Source organism: Rhinopithecus roxellana, chromosome 16 (assembly GCF_007565055.1).
Source record: "Rhinopithecus roxellana isolate Shanxi Qingling chromosome 16, ASM756505v1, whole genome shotgun sequence".
Taxonomy (NCBI): domain Eukaryota; kingdom Metazoa; phylum Chordata; class Mammalia; order Primates; family Cercopithecidae; genus Rhinopithecus; species Rhinopithecus roxellana.
Window position 1 is genome coordinate 16,523,240 of NC_044564.1, and position 16,898 is coordinate 16,540,137.

General features: G+C 40.2%; 1 protein-coding gene and 1 pseudogene across 1 annotated transcript in view; one reads left to right on the forward strand and one right to left on the reverse strand.

The window, feature by feature from the left end:
- The window catches only part of GARNL3 (GTPase activating Rap/RanGAP domain like 3), a 156,382-nt gene that overhangs the window by 55,906 nt on the left and 83,578 nt on the right, over positions 1–16,898 (forward strand). Inside the window, 3 exon segments of the mRNA XM_010367849.2 lie at positions 14,726–14,782; positions 14,784–14,826; positions 16,553–16,671. Coding sequence (XP_010366151.2) covers positions 14,726–14,782; positions 14,784–14,826; positions 16,553–16,671 — 219 coding nt within the window.
- LOC104665890 lies at positions 3,471–4,405 on the reverse strand (annotated as a pseudogene).

Consider the following 16,898-nt stretch of genomic DNA (forward strand, 5'->3'; position numbering starts at 1 on the left):
AAGCAGTTAATTCCATTTTTCAGACTCTCTAATTGCTAGAAAGGTCTTTTTATTGAACATAATTCACTTGTCTACAGTATTTTCTTTTTCTTTTTCTTTTTTTTTTTTTTTTTTGAGACAGGGTCTCCCTCCGTCACCCAGGCTGGAGTGCAGTAGTGCAATGATGGCTCAATGAAGCCTTGACCTCCATGGCTCAGGTAATCCTCCAACCTCAGCCTCCTGTGCAGCTGGGCCTACAGGCACAGGCCACCACGTCTGGCTAATTTTTGTATTTTTTGTTTTTGTTTTTTTGTTTTGTTTTGAGACAGAGCCTCCCTCTGTCACCCAGGCTGGAGTGCAGTGGTGCGATCTCTGCTCACTGCAAGCTCTGCCTCCCAGGTTCACGCCATTCTCCTGCCTCAGCCTCCCGAGTAGCTGGGACTACAGGCGCCCGCCACCATGCCCAGCTAATTTTTTTGTATTTTTAGTAGAGATGGGGTTTCACTGTGTTAGCCAGGATGCTCTTGATCTCCTGACCTCGTGATTCGCCCCCCTGGGCCTTCCAAAGTGCTGGGATTACAGGCGTGAGCCACCGCGCCTGGCCAGTTTTTGTATTTTTTTGTAGAGATAGGGTTTCGCCATGTTGCCCAGGCTGGTCTTAAACTCCTGGGCTCAAGTGATTCACCCGCCTCAGCCTCCGAAAGTTTTGGGATTTCAGGTGTGAGCCACTTGAGCCCAGGCTATATTTTCTTTTTTTTTTTTTTCTTCTTTAACACAAGGACAATTTTAATCCTGCATTTTCCTGTAGTATAACAACATCCATTGCTGGCTATCTGTGAACTAAAACTGCATTTGCTAAGAACTGTGAACATGAAGAAACTTTACATGAAGTCACATGTGTTGATATAGGCACATAGACATCTTCTAGCACCAACAGAATACATACATAACACATACCGAATTATCTTGATGGATAAATTTGCTTCACCAGGTAATTCTGTTTAGTAAAATTCAGTTAATGCAGAATCTCATTTTTAAAATTTACGTCTTTATTACACATTTTTTATTTTAAAAAAGTCATTCAAGATTGTAATTTGCATGGCAATAAACAATGGCTTCATGGATTCTAAGCTTCTTAAAGCTGTCTATAGCAATTTAAAATGTAAGTCTTCTTTTCAATTTGCAGCACCTGACTTAGAGTTTAAATTCATCTAATGTACTCATTAAAACTGTTCAGTTTCTCTTGTGAGAAAGACATGTTTCAATTGCTATTTCCCAAGCTATCTGTTGAGTGTGGGTGTATATTGTTTTTATTTGGTTAGTAGAATTACTCACACAATTTATAGCCAGAACAAGAACCTCTAGCCTCTCTGAATGACCTTCCACTCAAAATAGTGATGGTAATAAATGTCTAAAATGTATCTGGGGTCTGCCCCAACTTGATATCACCAAACATGTTTCCAAGTTTTTATTTTTTGTTTTTTGGTGTTTTTTTTTTTTTTGAGACAGAGTCTTGCTCTTGTTGCCCAGGCCGGAGTGCAGTGGCACAATCTTGGCTCACTGCAACCTCTGCCTTCTGGGTTAAAGTGAGTTTCCTGTCTTAGCCTCCCAAATAGCTGGGATTACAGGCACTGCTGCCATGCCCAGCTAATTTTTGTATTTTTAGTAGAGACGGGGTTCCACCATGTTGGCCAAGCTGGTCTCAAACTCCTGCCGTCAGGTGATCCACCCACCTTGGCCTCCCAAAGTGCCAGGATTACAGGCATGAGCCACCATGCCCAGCCTGCTTCCAAGTTTTCTTAGAAAATATGGTTTTTAACTATACGCATGATACTCTACCACATGATGAACCATCACTTCTTTATTTCCCAGTTGTTCATTTCTATCATTTTGTACTTGTAATTTTTTATACTATAAATAATATTGTAACGAACACCTTCATCCATAAGTTTTATGCGAGACAGGTTATTTCTTTAGAATAATATCAAAGAAGTGGCTTACTGGTTCACACAGTACATTTGGTTTTGAGGCTTTTAATATAATTTACCAAAGAATCTCCAGAGTAGCTCAAAAAAGTCCTACCGACAATATGTTATTGTGCCCACAGAGTCAGCTTGCTAACAGTGAAGCAAATTCAGCCACAAATGTATTAGAGTCTCACCCATCTCAAGACTATCACATCAAAGAAGCAAGAAGATATATTACTGGTGAGGAAGCCAAATTCAAATTCCTTAAAAAAAGAATCACTCAACTTTATATCTGTAAAATAGTCAACAGAAATGCTTCCCACAAAAAGTCTACAAGGCTTTTCCAAAAATAAAGGTAAAAAGAGAGAAGGAGAAAAGTCAGGCCAGGCCTGTAATCCTAGCACTTTGGGAGGCCGAGGCGGGCGGATCACAGGGTCAGGAGATTGAGACCATCCTGGCTAATATGATGAAACCCTGTCTCTACTAAGAATGCAAAAAAGTTAGCTGGGCATGGTGGCGGGCGTCTGTAGTCCCAGCTACTTGGGAGACTGATGCAGGAGAATGGCGTGAACCCAGGAGGCAGAGTTTGCAGTGAGCCGAGATCGTGCCACTGCACTCCAGCCTGGATGACAGTGCGAGACTCCTTCTCAAAAAATAAAAGAAAAAAAAAAGAAAGAAAAGTCAGTCCCAAATGACCAAAATTTTTTATTTGACTAAATTCTATTCCATGCATAAGTGTGACAGTGTCCCATGTTTATCTGACTTTGGCAATAAAAAAACAAGCAGCCTTGTACAGAACAGTGAAAATGCCAAGGACGAGGGTAGTCTGCAGTTTTACTGTAGAACATGTATCTTTTTTTTTTTTTTTTTTGAGACAGAGTTTCACTTTTGTCACCCAGGATGGAGTGCAATGGTGCAATCTCGGCTCACTGCAACCTCCTCCTCCCAGGTTCAAGCGATTCTCCTGCCTCAGCCTCCTGAGTAGCTGGGATTACAGGTGCCAACTACCACACCCGGCTAATTTTTTTGTTTTTGTTTTTGTTTTTTTTCAGATAGAGTCTCGCTGTGTCCCCCAGGCTGGAGTGCAGTGGCACAATCTCTGCTCACTGCAAGCTCTGCCTCCCGGGTTCACGCCATTCTCCTGCCTCAGCCTCCCAAGTAACTGGGACTACAGGCACCAGCCACCACACCTGGCTAATTTTTTGTATTTTTAGTAGAGACCGGTTTTCACTGTAGCCAGGATGATCTCGATCTCCTGACCTTGTGATCTGCCCGCCTTGACCTCCCAAAGTGCTGGGATTATAGGTGTGAGCCACCACGCTCTGCCAATTTTTTTGTATTTGTGGTAGAGATGGGGTTTCACCATATTGGCTGGGCTGGTATTGAACACCTGACCTCAGGTGATCCACCAGCCTCGGCTTCCCAAAGTGCTGGGATTACAGGCATGAGCCATCATGCCTGGCCATATATACATTTTTTTAAAGGCCTGTCTCCTTTGGCCATATCAAAATTAAGCTCAGGTCATTAAAAACAGACAAATTTTCGAAACCATTTCTTTACTTCTGCAGTATCTTTGATGCTGTCATCATCTACCTCTGGCCAGTTTTCCTGAATAGCATCAATTACATCATCTGTAAAGTCTCCCTGAATGATAATTTCTTCCTTTTCTGTTACTGAGGCACCGCAGAATTTTTGAGCAAAAAATCTTTGTGCTTTTTTAAGATCAATTTCAAAAGTTAGAGGCCACACATTCATGTTACATGTTTCTTCTCTGCTTTGGGAATTTTGGCTGTGTAACCTCTTCTGGTATGGCCTTCTTTTCTTTGTTTTATTTGACCCTTTTCATCTCTCTTGTATTTTCTTCTCCTCTTCTGCCCCTGCTGTTCCTTGACCCTCATTCATTCCAGCTTCTTGTTTGGGTGCATTTTCTTTTTTGTTTTGTTTTTTGAGACATAGTCTCACTCTTGCCCAGACTGGAACGCGGTGGTGGGATCTCGGCTCACTGCAACCTCCACCTCCCAGGTTCAAGTAATTCTCCTGCCTCGGCCTCCTGAGTAGCTGGGACTCCAGGCATGCGCCACCATGGTTGGCTAATTTTTGTATCATTAGTAGAGACGGGGTTTCACCATGTTGACCAGGCTGGTCTTGAACTCCTGATCTCAAGTGATCTGTCCGTCTCGGCCTCCCAAAGTGCTGGGATTACAGGCGGGAGCCATCACGCCCGGCCCTGTTTGGGTGAATTTTCTACAGTAAGTTTTGCAAATTCATTTGGAAAATTCTTCTCTAACCATTGTCTACATTTAGCAACATTAGGCATATACTTACAGTGGCCTATTGGTAATGAACAGACTCCGCAATAAAGGACTCACAGTGGGTAATCAGCCTTAACTTGGCACTGTTCCTTAGGTCTCTCTGCACTTGGCCCCATTGGATTCAGAAATGTCTGCAGCCATTTCACAAACCCAGGTGGTTCCCTCCGCTATTGCCAGTTGAAGCGACACATGGAACTATCGTCTGTATTTTCCACTCAGAGTTTCTATTTATGTTCTCCATAGCCCCAGAGTGGAAGTCTGAGCCCTCTTCAATGTGACATCTGTTGTTTTCCTCCTAAGACACAGGATCACTTCCATCATTATCATCCTTACTGCTGTTCTTTGGACACATGTGAGGTTGTTAATGAACATTTTGGACTGAAGTGCTCAGAACTGAACACAGGGCTCTGGGCACGCTCCACACAGTGACAGAGTAGAGCAGGCTCATCGCCTTCCTTGCTGTAGACACTCTACCTCTTTTTATGGACCCTGATGACTCATGAATCTACAATATGCTACTTGGCCCACCCCCCATCTTTTTCACATGTGCTGGTGTTTAGCTGTGGAGCAGCACTATGATATAATGAAGACTATTTTGGAGTCAAACAAACCTGGGTTCAAACCTCAGCTCTACCACTCTCTAGTTTACAATTCAGTGTCTCTGTGCCTCAATTTCCTAATGGGTAAAAAGGGAGGGGAATCCTTCCTTATACCACCTGACCTTGTCCTTGAGTAACTTGTATTTTGTATCTAAGTGTAGGATCTTGCATTGTCTACATTGAATTTAATCTCATTAGTGTGTCTCATAATTCCTAATTGTCAAGATTTTTTGGTAACATCTTGATTCTGTCACCTGTCCTGTTAGCTAACCCACTGAGCAGCTTCATTTTACCTTCAGATGTGCTTGTCTTGCCATCTGTGTGCTTATTCAGATTATTAATTAAAATGAGTGTGACCCCTGGGTGATCACTGGGGACCTCCCTTACAGCTCACTTGTGTGTATCAATTAGTAGATGGTGCAGCAGAGGGGACGATCTTTCAGCTTTTTACAAATCTATCTTCCTTAGCATGGGGAGGACTCTCTTATACACTGTTGGAGGATATGTAAATTAGTATAATCTTTTGGGAAGGCAATTAGCAATAATTAAAAATGTGTATACCACTTGGGAAGACCTTCTATTGCTAGGATGTATATTGTAGCATTATTTAAAATAGGAAAAAAATGGGAAACAACATCAGTTTCTTTAGTAGAGGAATTATTATGTAAACTATGGTCCATTTACACAATGAAATGGTTAGTAGCTATTAGAATAAAGTAGACACATATGTACTACCGCAAAAAAAAAGTGTTTAAGATACAGTGTTAGACATAAAGGCAAGTTCCAGAATGACTTTTTTTAATATCATGTCATTTTTCTTAAAAACAAAAAATGGTAAATAGGCTTGTCAAGACGCGAGAACATTTCTAAAAAGACACATAAGAATATAATAGTAATCGTTTCTGGAGAATGGAAATGGGAGCTCAGGATGGAAACTGGAGGACTTTAACTTTCCACTTGATGCCCTCATATACTGTTTACATATTTTACAAGTCTATATTCATTCAACTGAAGTGTTGAATTTTTTAAAAGAAGAATCTATGTAGTTGTTAAAAAGAACAAAATAGATCTATATGTACTGACACAGAAATATTCTGAGGATATTTCTTTAGCGGAGAAAAATTTGTCAGTGTAGTATCTATACTACTGTCCCATTTATGAAAACAAATTATGCATGTGTGTATATAGGCTTATGTATGTATACATATTTTTGTATGTATATATGTGTGTGAATGTGTGATATGTGTGTATGTATGTATAAAGTAAACACATCTTTGTAAATGCATAAAAAGATCCGGGATTATTCAGACCAATCCGGTAGCACAGTTGTTAGAGGGAAAAGAAGTAGGTTGGGTCATGGAGGATGGGGGAAAGAAAAAGATTTTAAGTTTTGTGTGGTTTCACGTTTTTATAATCAGCTTATATTCATGCTTACATTTGTAATTTTTTAAAAAGTTTTAAGTTTGTTTTTTAAAAGAATCCATCTTCCCTACTGCTATGTTATCTCAGCAGTTTAACCTAGGAACTGAAGTAAAATCAGCGTAACTTCTTTCATTCATGTATTGAACTCACTCTGGCATAGATTCTATGAAAAATCAAAGGAATTATTTCAAAACTGTGGATACCGTTCGTATTCTGAATGTCTGTATTTTGTGGATTCCCTGCTTAAAGTCAAGTATTTGAGAACATTCAAATAAAATCAGGGTGTCATATATGGATTTTGATTACGTTCTCCTCAAAATATCCTGGCCAGATTCAGTCTTCCTCCATCACATGCCACAAGTATAAGCAGGAGGTAGGGGAAGATAATGAAGGCAATGAGAAGCTTTGGTGGGCTTTGGATCTGATTTGCAGAAATTATTCGGGACTTTTGGGTCTCTGTGGGCATGTACAGGCATGAATTCAGCATGGAGCAACTGGAGTTCATTTCCCTCCACTGTAGCCTTTCACAAATGTTTACCTAAAGGTCATAAAAGAAGCATGAGTGTTTGCAGTGTTAAACTTCAGTTGTCTGGAAAATGTACTCATCAGCTTATTTTCTCCTAACTTTCTAGTTGATGTCAAATAAATAATGTGTTCCTGTTTCATTGTCAACTTAAACTGCTATAGACAGAGCTTCTGTATCTCCAAGATCTTTTGTAAAATAGGTGACACTTAAATTAGTTAGGATTTATTGTAGGTTAAAACCACAATTAGGTACTACTTCACCCACTCCAGAAATGCAAGGACTAAAAAGCTAAAAGTTTGGTCAGAGAATGTGGAACAACTAGAGCTCTCATATATCTTGCTAATGGGAGTTTCAATTAGCGTTGTGTATATCCTCTTTGGAAAATTTTTTGGCAGTATCTACTGAAACTAAACACACGCATCGTCTGTGTCCCCGGATGTATACCCAACAGAAATGAGTGCTTGTATCCACCAAAAGACAGACACAGTAATGGTCATAGTGGCTTTATTCTTTTTTTTTTTTTTTTTTTTTTGAGACAGAGTGTTGCTCTGTCACCCAGGCTGGAGTGCAGTGGTGTGATCTTGGCTCACTGCAACCTCTGTCTCCCGGGTTCCAGTGATTCTCGTGCCTCAGCCTCCCAAGTAGCTGGAACTACAGGCATGCGCCACCATACCTGGCTAATTTTTTGTATTTTTTGTATAGACAGGGTTTAGCTCTGTTGGCCAGACTGGTCTCAAACTCCTGACCTCAGATGATCCACCCACCTCGGCCTCCCAAAGTGCTGGGACTACAGGCGTGAGCCACTGAGCCCGGCCAGTGGCTTTATTATTAATAGCCAAAAACCAGAAACAATTCAAATGTCCATCAGTAGAAGAATTAATGCATAAATTGTGGTATTCATCCGGTGGACTACTACATGGCCGTGAGAAAGAGCGAACCACTGCCACACCAGTGACACGGGCGAATGTCGCAGACCAAATGACAAAGGATGAAAAGCCTGACTCGAATACACATCGTATGATTTCATTTCCATAACGCTCAAGAGCAGGTAATCCACCATGATGGAAGTTAGGACAGTGGTTCTCTTTTGACATGTGCTTGAGTAATGACTGGGGAAATGAACAAGGAAGCCTTCTGGAATACTGAAAATATTTTCTGTATTGATCTAGGTAATGGTTATGAGGGTGTATAAATGTAAAAAAAAAAATATTCGGCTGTACACTTCTTTGTGCACTTTACTGTCCACTAGTTCTACACATCATCAGAACCTGGAGCTTGTGTGCAGACTTCTTCTTCAGGGTCCTGGGAAAAGCAGGATTTTTTTGTTGTTTTTTTGTTGCCTAGTCGCCATTGCTTTTGTCAGTTCCTGCATGTATTTTTGTCTTTACACCACATCCAGTGTGGTTTTAGCAAGGGACGGGAAGTGTCTTGCTCTGTGAGACTCACAACATTTTTGGAGTTGGGTTATTTCCCCTGTGTTTTGGTTAAGTATTCAGTGAAGAGGAAAGTGAAATAGGTAACTTTTATTTTAATGTATTTTAATTTTTAATTTAATTTTTTTTTTTTTTTTTTTAGAAACAGGATCTTGTTCTGTTGCCCAGGCTGGAGTGCAATATCACTAGCATAGCTCACTGCAGCCTCAGCCTTCTGGGTTCAAGTGATCCTCCCACCTCAGCCTTCCAAGTAGCTGGGACTACAGGCGCACACCACCATACCTGGCTACTTTTTATTTTTTTGTAAAGACAGGATCTAACTGTGTTACCCAGGCTAGTATTGAGCTCCTGGCCTCAAGTGATCCTCCGAACTCGGCCTCTCAAAATGCTGGTATTATAGGCATGAGCTACTATGCCCAGCCCAGTGAATTTTCGTCATTAAAGAAAACTCCTCACATTGACAGTTGGCCACTGCCTCTGGAGTCCCACCTCTCCCTCTGAGATGCTGAGCGGCACCTTGCGCCTCCCTGTGGTGTTCCATTCTGCACTTGGCAGTGTTCTGATCTCTGGGAGGCAGACAGATGCAAGTGCTTTGGAAGCCTAGAGTTTGTAGGTCATTTTCCATGCTGTTGAATCCCTTTGGAAATCTGGTAAAACCCATAGACCCCTTTTCAGAAAACATGAAATTAAATACATAGAATTACAAAGGAAAACAGTTGTATTGGAATAATTATCAACAGGATTTTTGAAACCTAATTTATGATACAGTAATATATATGATTTTAAAATACATTAAGTAGGCTGGATGTGGTGGCTTATGCCTGTAATCCCAGCACTTTGGGAGGCTGAGGTGTACGGATGACTTGAGGTCAGAAATTCGAGACCAGCCTGGCCAACATGATGAAACCCCGTCTCTACTAAAAATACAAAAATTAGTCAGGTGTGGCCGGGCGCAGTGACTCACGCCTGTAATCCCAGCACTCTGGGAGGCCAAGGCGGGCGGATCACGGGGTCAGGAGATCGGGATCATCCTGGCTAATACGGTGAAGCCCCATCTCTACTAAAAATACAAAAAATTAGCCAGGCGTGGTGGTGGACACCTGTAGTCCCAGCTACTTGGGAGGCTGAGGCAGGAGAATGACGTGAACCCAGGAGGCAGAGCTTGCAGTGAGCCGAGATCAGCCTGGATCACAGAGCAAGACTCTGTCTCAAAAAAAAAAAAAAAAAAAAAAAATTAGCTGGTGTGGTGACACACATCTGTAATCCTGTCTGCTCAGGAGGCTGAGGTAGTAGAATTGCTTGAACCTCGGAAGCAGAGGTTTCAATGAGCCGAGATCACACCACTGCACTCCAGCTTAGGCAACAAAGCAAGACTCCATCTCAGTAAAAAATAAATACCTTAATTAATTAAAATACATTAAATAATAAATCTAGCAGCAGGCCTCATAAATACTGTAATTTTGAAGAGTGAAGAGTGTAAACAGTATTTTGAGATAATCTGCAATCACTATAATGAATTTTGAAAATATCTTTGATTTTTTTTTTGTCAGCATGGTTACCAGGACTGTCCATTCTATAGTTTTTTTGCATGTATTCATAAGTGAATGAAACATTACATTTTAGTTAGAAGTTAGGGAAAATAAAGTTATATTTGTTTTGCCCCATCCAAGTTTATACCCCCCTTTCTGTGCTGGATTCTTTTAGAACTGGCATAGAGCATTGTTTCTCAAAGTTCAGTTTTCATCAGAACCACTTGTAAAACAGACACTGGTGCCCCATTCATAGAGATCTTAAGGAAGAAGTTTACAGTGGGCCCAAGAGTGCACATTTTAACAAATTTGAGAAGCACAGAACTAAGATCTGTTGCTGCTACCTAAAAGAAACTTCTCTGTGCCATCCACGCATCTCTTGGAGGCCCCAGAGGTTTAAATGTCCTGATGACAGCTTAAGAGTTTACTCTCTAGGCAAGAGAGAAAGACGTTCATGACAGTGTTGCTTTTAGTAGAACAAAGAAAAATAACTGATAGGCAACTGTTCAAGCACAATAACGTGCAATTATGTGGTAAATACATGGAATTGTTATGATATAAATACATATTTATTAATAATCATAGTGGGATAATGTGATACCAAATAGGATGCATAGTATGATCTTTATATATGCAAATGAAAATTGTGAAACAATACACAAAAATGTTAATTTGAAAATACAGGTGATTTTTGTTTAATCTTTGCTTTCTAATAAGGCTAACAAGTTTTTTTTTTTTAATGTATCAAGGAAATAAAAGTTTTTTAAAAATCCAAAAAATAAAAAAAAATTTTTTAAAAAAGAGTTTACTCTCTAGGCTCTGCTCTAGCTTTCTAGGATCCAAGGCCGTGGGACCATGATACCAACCACTGTGGAGTCTGGCTGAGGCTAGCTTCCTTGGCTGGACTCCCCCTGTGTCTGGTCAGCTGATGCCTGAGGCTGGCTGGTGGGTCATGCCATCGCTGCATGCCCTGCAGTGGCATAGTGGAAAGACCTGAAGACTGCCAGTAGTTCATGGTTATAAAGTAAATAACTGTTGATACTGAATCATGCAAAAATCCTACAAGGAACAAAGTCCAATGATATGCTTTCACCAAAAGGTCAAAACGAAGAGGCGATGTTTTGAATAGGTGATCAAAATTAACATCACCACTGAGAAACAGATGGGTATTTTGAAATATCATAAGCTGAGGACAAACCTCACTTACATGGTATTCCAGCCAAGTCTGCCTACCCTGAATCTAACTGGGGAAACATCAGACAAACCCAGAATGAGGAGGGGAGATGCTGCATTCTTCAAAAATGTCAATATCAGACACAAAGGAGGGAACTATAGACACTGGGGCCTACGGGGGTGGAAGGTAAGGATTGAAAAATTACCTATGGGGTGTTATGCTGATTACCTGGATGACAAAATTATCTGTTGACCAAACCACTGCAACACACAATTTGCCCATGTACCAAGCCTGCACATGCACCCCCTCCAACCTAAAATACAAATTGGAAAGAAAAAAAAACTAGAGACAGCCAAAAAAAATGTCAATGTCATAAAGACAAAGAGTCTGTGGAAATGTTGCAGATGAAGGGAGTCTAAAGAAACACAATGAAATGATCCTGTACTGAAGAGAGAAAATGCTTAAAATGACATTGTTGACTCAATTGACAACATTGGAATACAGATGGTATCAATGTTAAACTTAGAAAAGTTGATAAAGCTCTACTGTGGTTATGTAGGAACATAGCCCTACTCTTGCGAAATACACACTGAAGTATTTAGGGATGAAGGCTATTATTTTACATCTGAATCTTAAATGGTTCAGAAAAAATATTGTATATGTGTGTATGTTTGTATGTGGGGGGTGGTGTGAACAAATGAGCCAGTGGGGTAAAACATTAACTGTAGACAAATATGATAAGTAAAAGGTAAACATGGTTTTTTACACTGGTCTTATTCTTTCAGCTTTTATATGAATTTAAAATTATTTCCAAATAAAAATGTATATGTATGTAGCACTAGCTGGTTTTTTTAAATTCCAGAAAATCTGATAAAAGCAAAATAATACTAAAATTTTCACCTACGTTTTTACTCCTTAATAGGCTTAAAAGGCAGGACATAAAAAAGGACACAGAAGAAGACATAATGGTTAAGATAAAAAAAAGAAAACAGAAGAAACCTCTGGAATTGGAACTGGTTTCGGTTCCAGCTCCACTACTTATTATCTCTGTAACCTTGGGCACCATGTTTAAACTCTCTCAGTCTCAATTTCCTCATCTGAAAGTAGGGGGATAAAATAGAATCTATCTCATAAAGTTGATGGATGGTTCTGGAGATAATGCATATAAAATACTTAGCCTAATACTTGGCATTTAGCACTCTCTCAACGCATGTCAGTATTTCCAGAGCAATGACAAGGACAGAAAGCTTCCCATTTCATTTTGTAAGGTAATGTAACCCTGAAAGCATGACAGAAACACAAATAGAAAGGAAGCCTATAGATCTATCACACAAACAAATGTGATACATAAATCATTTGTTAATGTCAAACAGTCTATTAAAAGAATCATATACCATGACCTAGTAGGGTGCATTCCAGAAATTAAGAACTTTTCAATGCCAGAAGAGCTATTACTATATTCGTTATTCATTCGTTACATTATATACTATGATTCCCCCCATTTAACCTGTTCTCTCAATAGTTGCCCCCGAAAAAAGCTTTTGGTAAATTTAATTTTCGTTCCTGAGAAAAGCCTCTTTGTAAACTTCTAATTGAAGGAAACATCTTCAGCATGATAAAGAAACTGACCACAGACATCCAGTAAATCACTAGAGGCATGGCAAAGTCAGAGAGCATGTCCCAGTGGTCTGTCTTACATATGTGGCACAATGGAGATGTCAACAAAGCTGCAACAGAGTGACATCAGTCATGCGGGAAAACTGACATCTAACACAGTCTCAGCCAAGACCATGCAAGTTTCAGACATTAATTGTAAACAGTAATTTAATGCCTTATAAGGATTGAGAATGATAGAGTGTTCAATAAGTAGAACTGAGTTAATTGATAAATGATTTGGGGAAAATTGATCCTTACCTCAGAGCATACATCAAAATAAATGATAAGGAATGAACTATAAAAATGAAACATCTAAAAGAATATAGAGGTCAACAGTTTCATTAATGCTGGGATGGAGGACTTTTTGATACTAATTAGGCAAAAGCCATAAAGGGAAAAAAATGAAAAATTTGCTTATGCAAACATTTTAAAACACCTATGTGGCCAAAAATAGCATAGAACAAGTTTAAAAGCAAAATTTTGATCGGAAGAAATTATTTGCAATCTGTTTCAAATATTTCACAAAAGAATACAATAATCAGAAAACTGGCAAGGACATAAACAGGTAACCCACAAAATAATTGTAAATGACCAATAAAAATATGAAGAAAAGCTACAATCTAAATGGCATACAGGCCAGGCATGGTGGCTCACGCCTGTAATCCCAGCACTTTTCAGAGGTCAAGGATCACTTGAGGCCAGGAGTTAGAGACCAGCCTGGCCAACATGGTGAAACTCCATCTCTACTAAAAATACAAAAATTAGCCAGGCAAGGTGGCATTTGCCTGTGATCCCTGCTACTCAGGAGGCTGAGACAGGCAAATCACTTGAACCCAGGAGGCAGAGGTTGCAGTGAGCCAAAATGGCACCACTGCACTCCAGCCTAGGCAACAGAGTGAGACTCCATCTCAAAAAATAAAATAAAAATAAGTATACAAAGAAACACAAATAAAAACAACGTTGAGATTACATTTTGCCATTAAATTGTAAAGAGGCAATGTTGACAGTATAGGGAAGATGGCACCCTCAGCCATTGCTGGTGAAACTATAATTTTGTGTCAGTCCTTCTAGATGTCAGATTGGCATTGTGTTGCAGACCCTCGACAATGTACATACCCTTTGACAAAGCAATTTAACTTCTAAGAATTATCCTAAAGAAATAATTGAACAAGTAAGTATGCAAATGTGGAATTAGAAGATAATAAATGTTATTTATAATAACAAAAAATTGGAAGCAGCCTAATTGTCCAGTATTATTAGTTATGTCTATATAAATAAAAGGGTATAGAGCCAATAACATAGGATTATATTTATTGACATGTAAAAAAGTTATTGTCAAAGCAAGCCACAAAATATATTCAATGTATTCAATATAATTTCATCTTATTAAGAAAAATACATATGTATATGCATGGGGAAAAAAAAAATACCAAAACATGGATGGATTCTAGATGAATTGTGCCTGTTACAGGGGTAACAAAAAGAAGGGGGTTCCTGGGGCCGGGCGCGTGGCTCAAGCCTGTAATCCCAGCACTTTGGGAGGCCGAGACGGGCGGATCACGAGGTCAGGAGATCGAGACCATCCTGGCTAACACGGTGAAACCCCGTCTCTACTAAAAATACAAAAACTAGCCGGGCGAGGTGGCGGGCGCCTGTAGTCCCAGCTACTCGGGAGGCTGAGCAGGAGAATGGCGTAAACCCGGGAGGCAGAGCTTGCAGTGAGCTGAGATCTGGCCACTGCACTCCAGTCCGGGCGACAGAGCGAGACTCTGCCTCAAAAAAAAAAAAAAAAAAAAAAAAAAAAAAGAAGGGGGTTCCTCTAGGGGGCACCAACTCCCAAATATTGTAGAAGTTTCAGCCCAGAAAGGAGAGGTACTTGGTACCCGTTTTAGGAACAGCTGAACTCACTGGTTCACTGGTTATTTTTCCTACATCCCAAAGGCTTCCTGGATGCTTCCACGATGTGAATTTAGACAGCGTGTCTTTTCGAATGAGAACATGCAGCCACAGCCCTTGGGTGTATGCTTTTAACAATGATTTTTCTGGTTCTTTGGCCTCTGGTTCATTGCCAGCTTCATGTTTTCTTTCTGAATAAGCCTCTTAATGTCACAACTTTGTTCTATTACAGAATGCAACTGCTCTGCCTGGTACTTGGCGAAGAACAGACGTGCACTTAGAGAACCCAGGAATACCACACCAGATGGTATTTCAAATATTTTTTGGGACAAGGTAATTATGCTATTGTGGTGGTAGGGAAGAAAGGGTATTCAAAATGGAAGTTAGTGTTAGTATAATTTCTGGTATCCTATATGAGTGAAACTAGCCATTTTAGAAACACTAACATCAGGGCATTTCACTTCAAGGCCAGTAGTAAGCTTTGTAGGTTAAAGGATCCAATTCAGAGTCTCAGCCCTGTTCAGAGTCTCAGCCCTAAGAGTTTTTGCTCATAGTTTCCTTTTTTTATGGACAGTCATTTTTATTCCTGGAGAGCTAAAGGAGATTAGATCATCTGAAAAAGTGATCTGAGAGATAAGACGGATTTTCCAGGGTGGAAAAACAACTTTAGACTTAACAAGGCAATTGCCCTATCTATACTGGGTTTTAAATACTTAGTTCAAGGCAATTAGGGAGATAACTGGTTCCCTGAGCTCCAGGGCCTGTATAGAACTAGAGAGACATTAGACTGTAGACTCTGGCATCATTCATACATTCAACCATGACAAGTATTTATCACCTACTACATGCCAGGCAATGTGCAGAGCAATGGGGATACAGTGGCAAAGACACTCATGATATGGGTTTGGATCCTGATCCTGCCATTATTAATCAAAGGACCTTACACTAGCTACTCTCCATTTCTCTGAGACTCGGTTTTCCTTTCTGTAAAGTGGAGATATTACGAGTGCATATCTAATAGGTTTGAATGGAAGTTTCAATGAGATATGCAGGAATAACACTTAGCCCAGTGCCTGACACATACTAACAGCTCAGTCATTAATAGCTGTGTACATTTAAAGTGAAGGGCTCAAGTGAAAATATACAGAAAGGTGGAAAACAGGAGTGTGGCTAATTACAAAAGATTTGGGGAATGGAAGAATAATCACTACTTTGGGATTCAAAATGAGTTAGAGAAATTTTTTCTCAGGCTAATGTATTCATTTGTAGATATGATGCTTGAACAACAAAATGAGAGTGAGCAGCCCTAAATGATGCCTTTAAAGAAATCTGACTCTGTATTATTGTAAGAAGTTCCTCTTTTTGGCCAGGCAAAATTTATTAGTGTGTGGGGGATATAGAAGCATTTATTTTAAAAAAAGGAAATCAGCAGGAAAGCCGTCATCTCCCAAATGCTTGCAAGTAGTGCTCAGACCAGTGAGGACTTTAGAGAAAAATGGTGCCGTGAGTTTGGATGCCTTCAGGTGCAGTAACAGAAAACCTGACTCAAACTGGCACAAATAGTAAAGGATATAACAAAAAACCCAGAGGCAGGGCAAGCCCCGGGGTTGGGTGATTCAGAGGCCCAGTAATGTCAAGGACCCAGGCCTTTTCCCTTTTTCTGCATCCTTAGTGTGGCAACTTGGCACTTGGGCTGGCCCTGTTCAGGGTCACAAGATGGTTTCAGCAATTCCAGGCATCACTTCTAGATTCCACCAGTCCAGAGGAAGAAGAAGGCAGTATTTAGAAGTGAGGAAGCCTCTCTAAAAGCCCCTTGGCAGATTTCTCCTCCCGTCTCATTGGCCAGAATTTGATCACATGTTCATTCCTGAACCAGTCACAAGCAAGGGGAAGAAGAATGCATGATCCCCCGAGAGAGATCAGGTCCATCCCAAGCTGGCTTTGGGATTATTGTTCTCTGAGCATGTGGGAAGGGCTGGACACCACCTGCAGTGTCCTCTACCATCTGTGACTGGCAGGATCAGTTGCATTCTCACTGTTCTAAACCTTTCTTTTCCAGTCCATCAGAACTACATTGGAAATGATGCAGAGAAGAGCCCTTTCTTCTTGTCTGTGACCCTTTCTGACCAAAATAATCAACGTGTTCCTCAATACCGTGCAATTCTTTGGAGAAAAACAGTAAGTATATGGCTCATACTTGATGCAAAATGTATGCATCAGTTTCAGGAGATAACCCCTGTGATGGGGAACTGTGTGCCAGTTTCTTCCAGGGCATGCCTCATAGTCTTCTTGTGATTCACCTCTGAGAAGTTGACAGTGCCTTTGCCCAAAGCACTTTATTTTCTGTACCAGGAGACTGTTTCCTGGCCTTAAAAAAAAAAAAAAAAAAAAAAAAAAAAAAAACT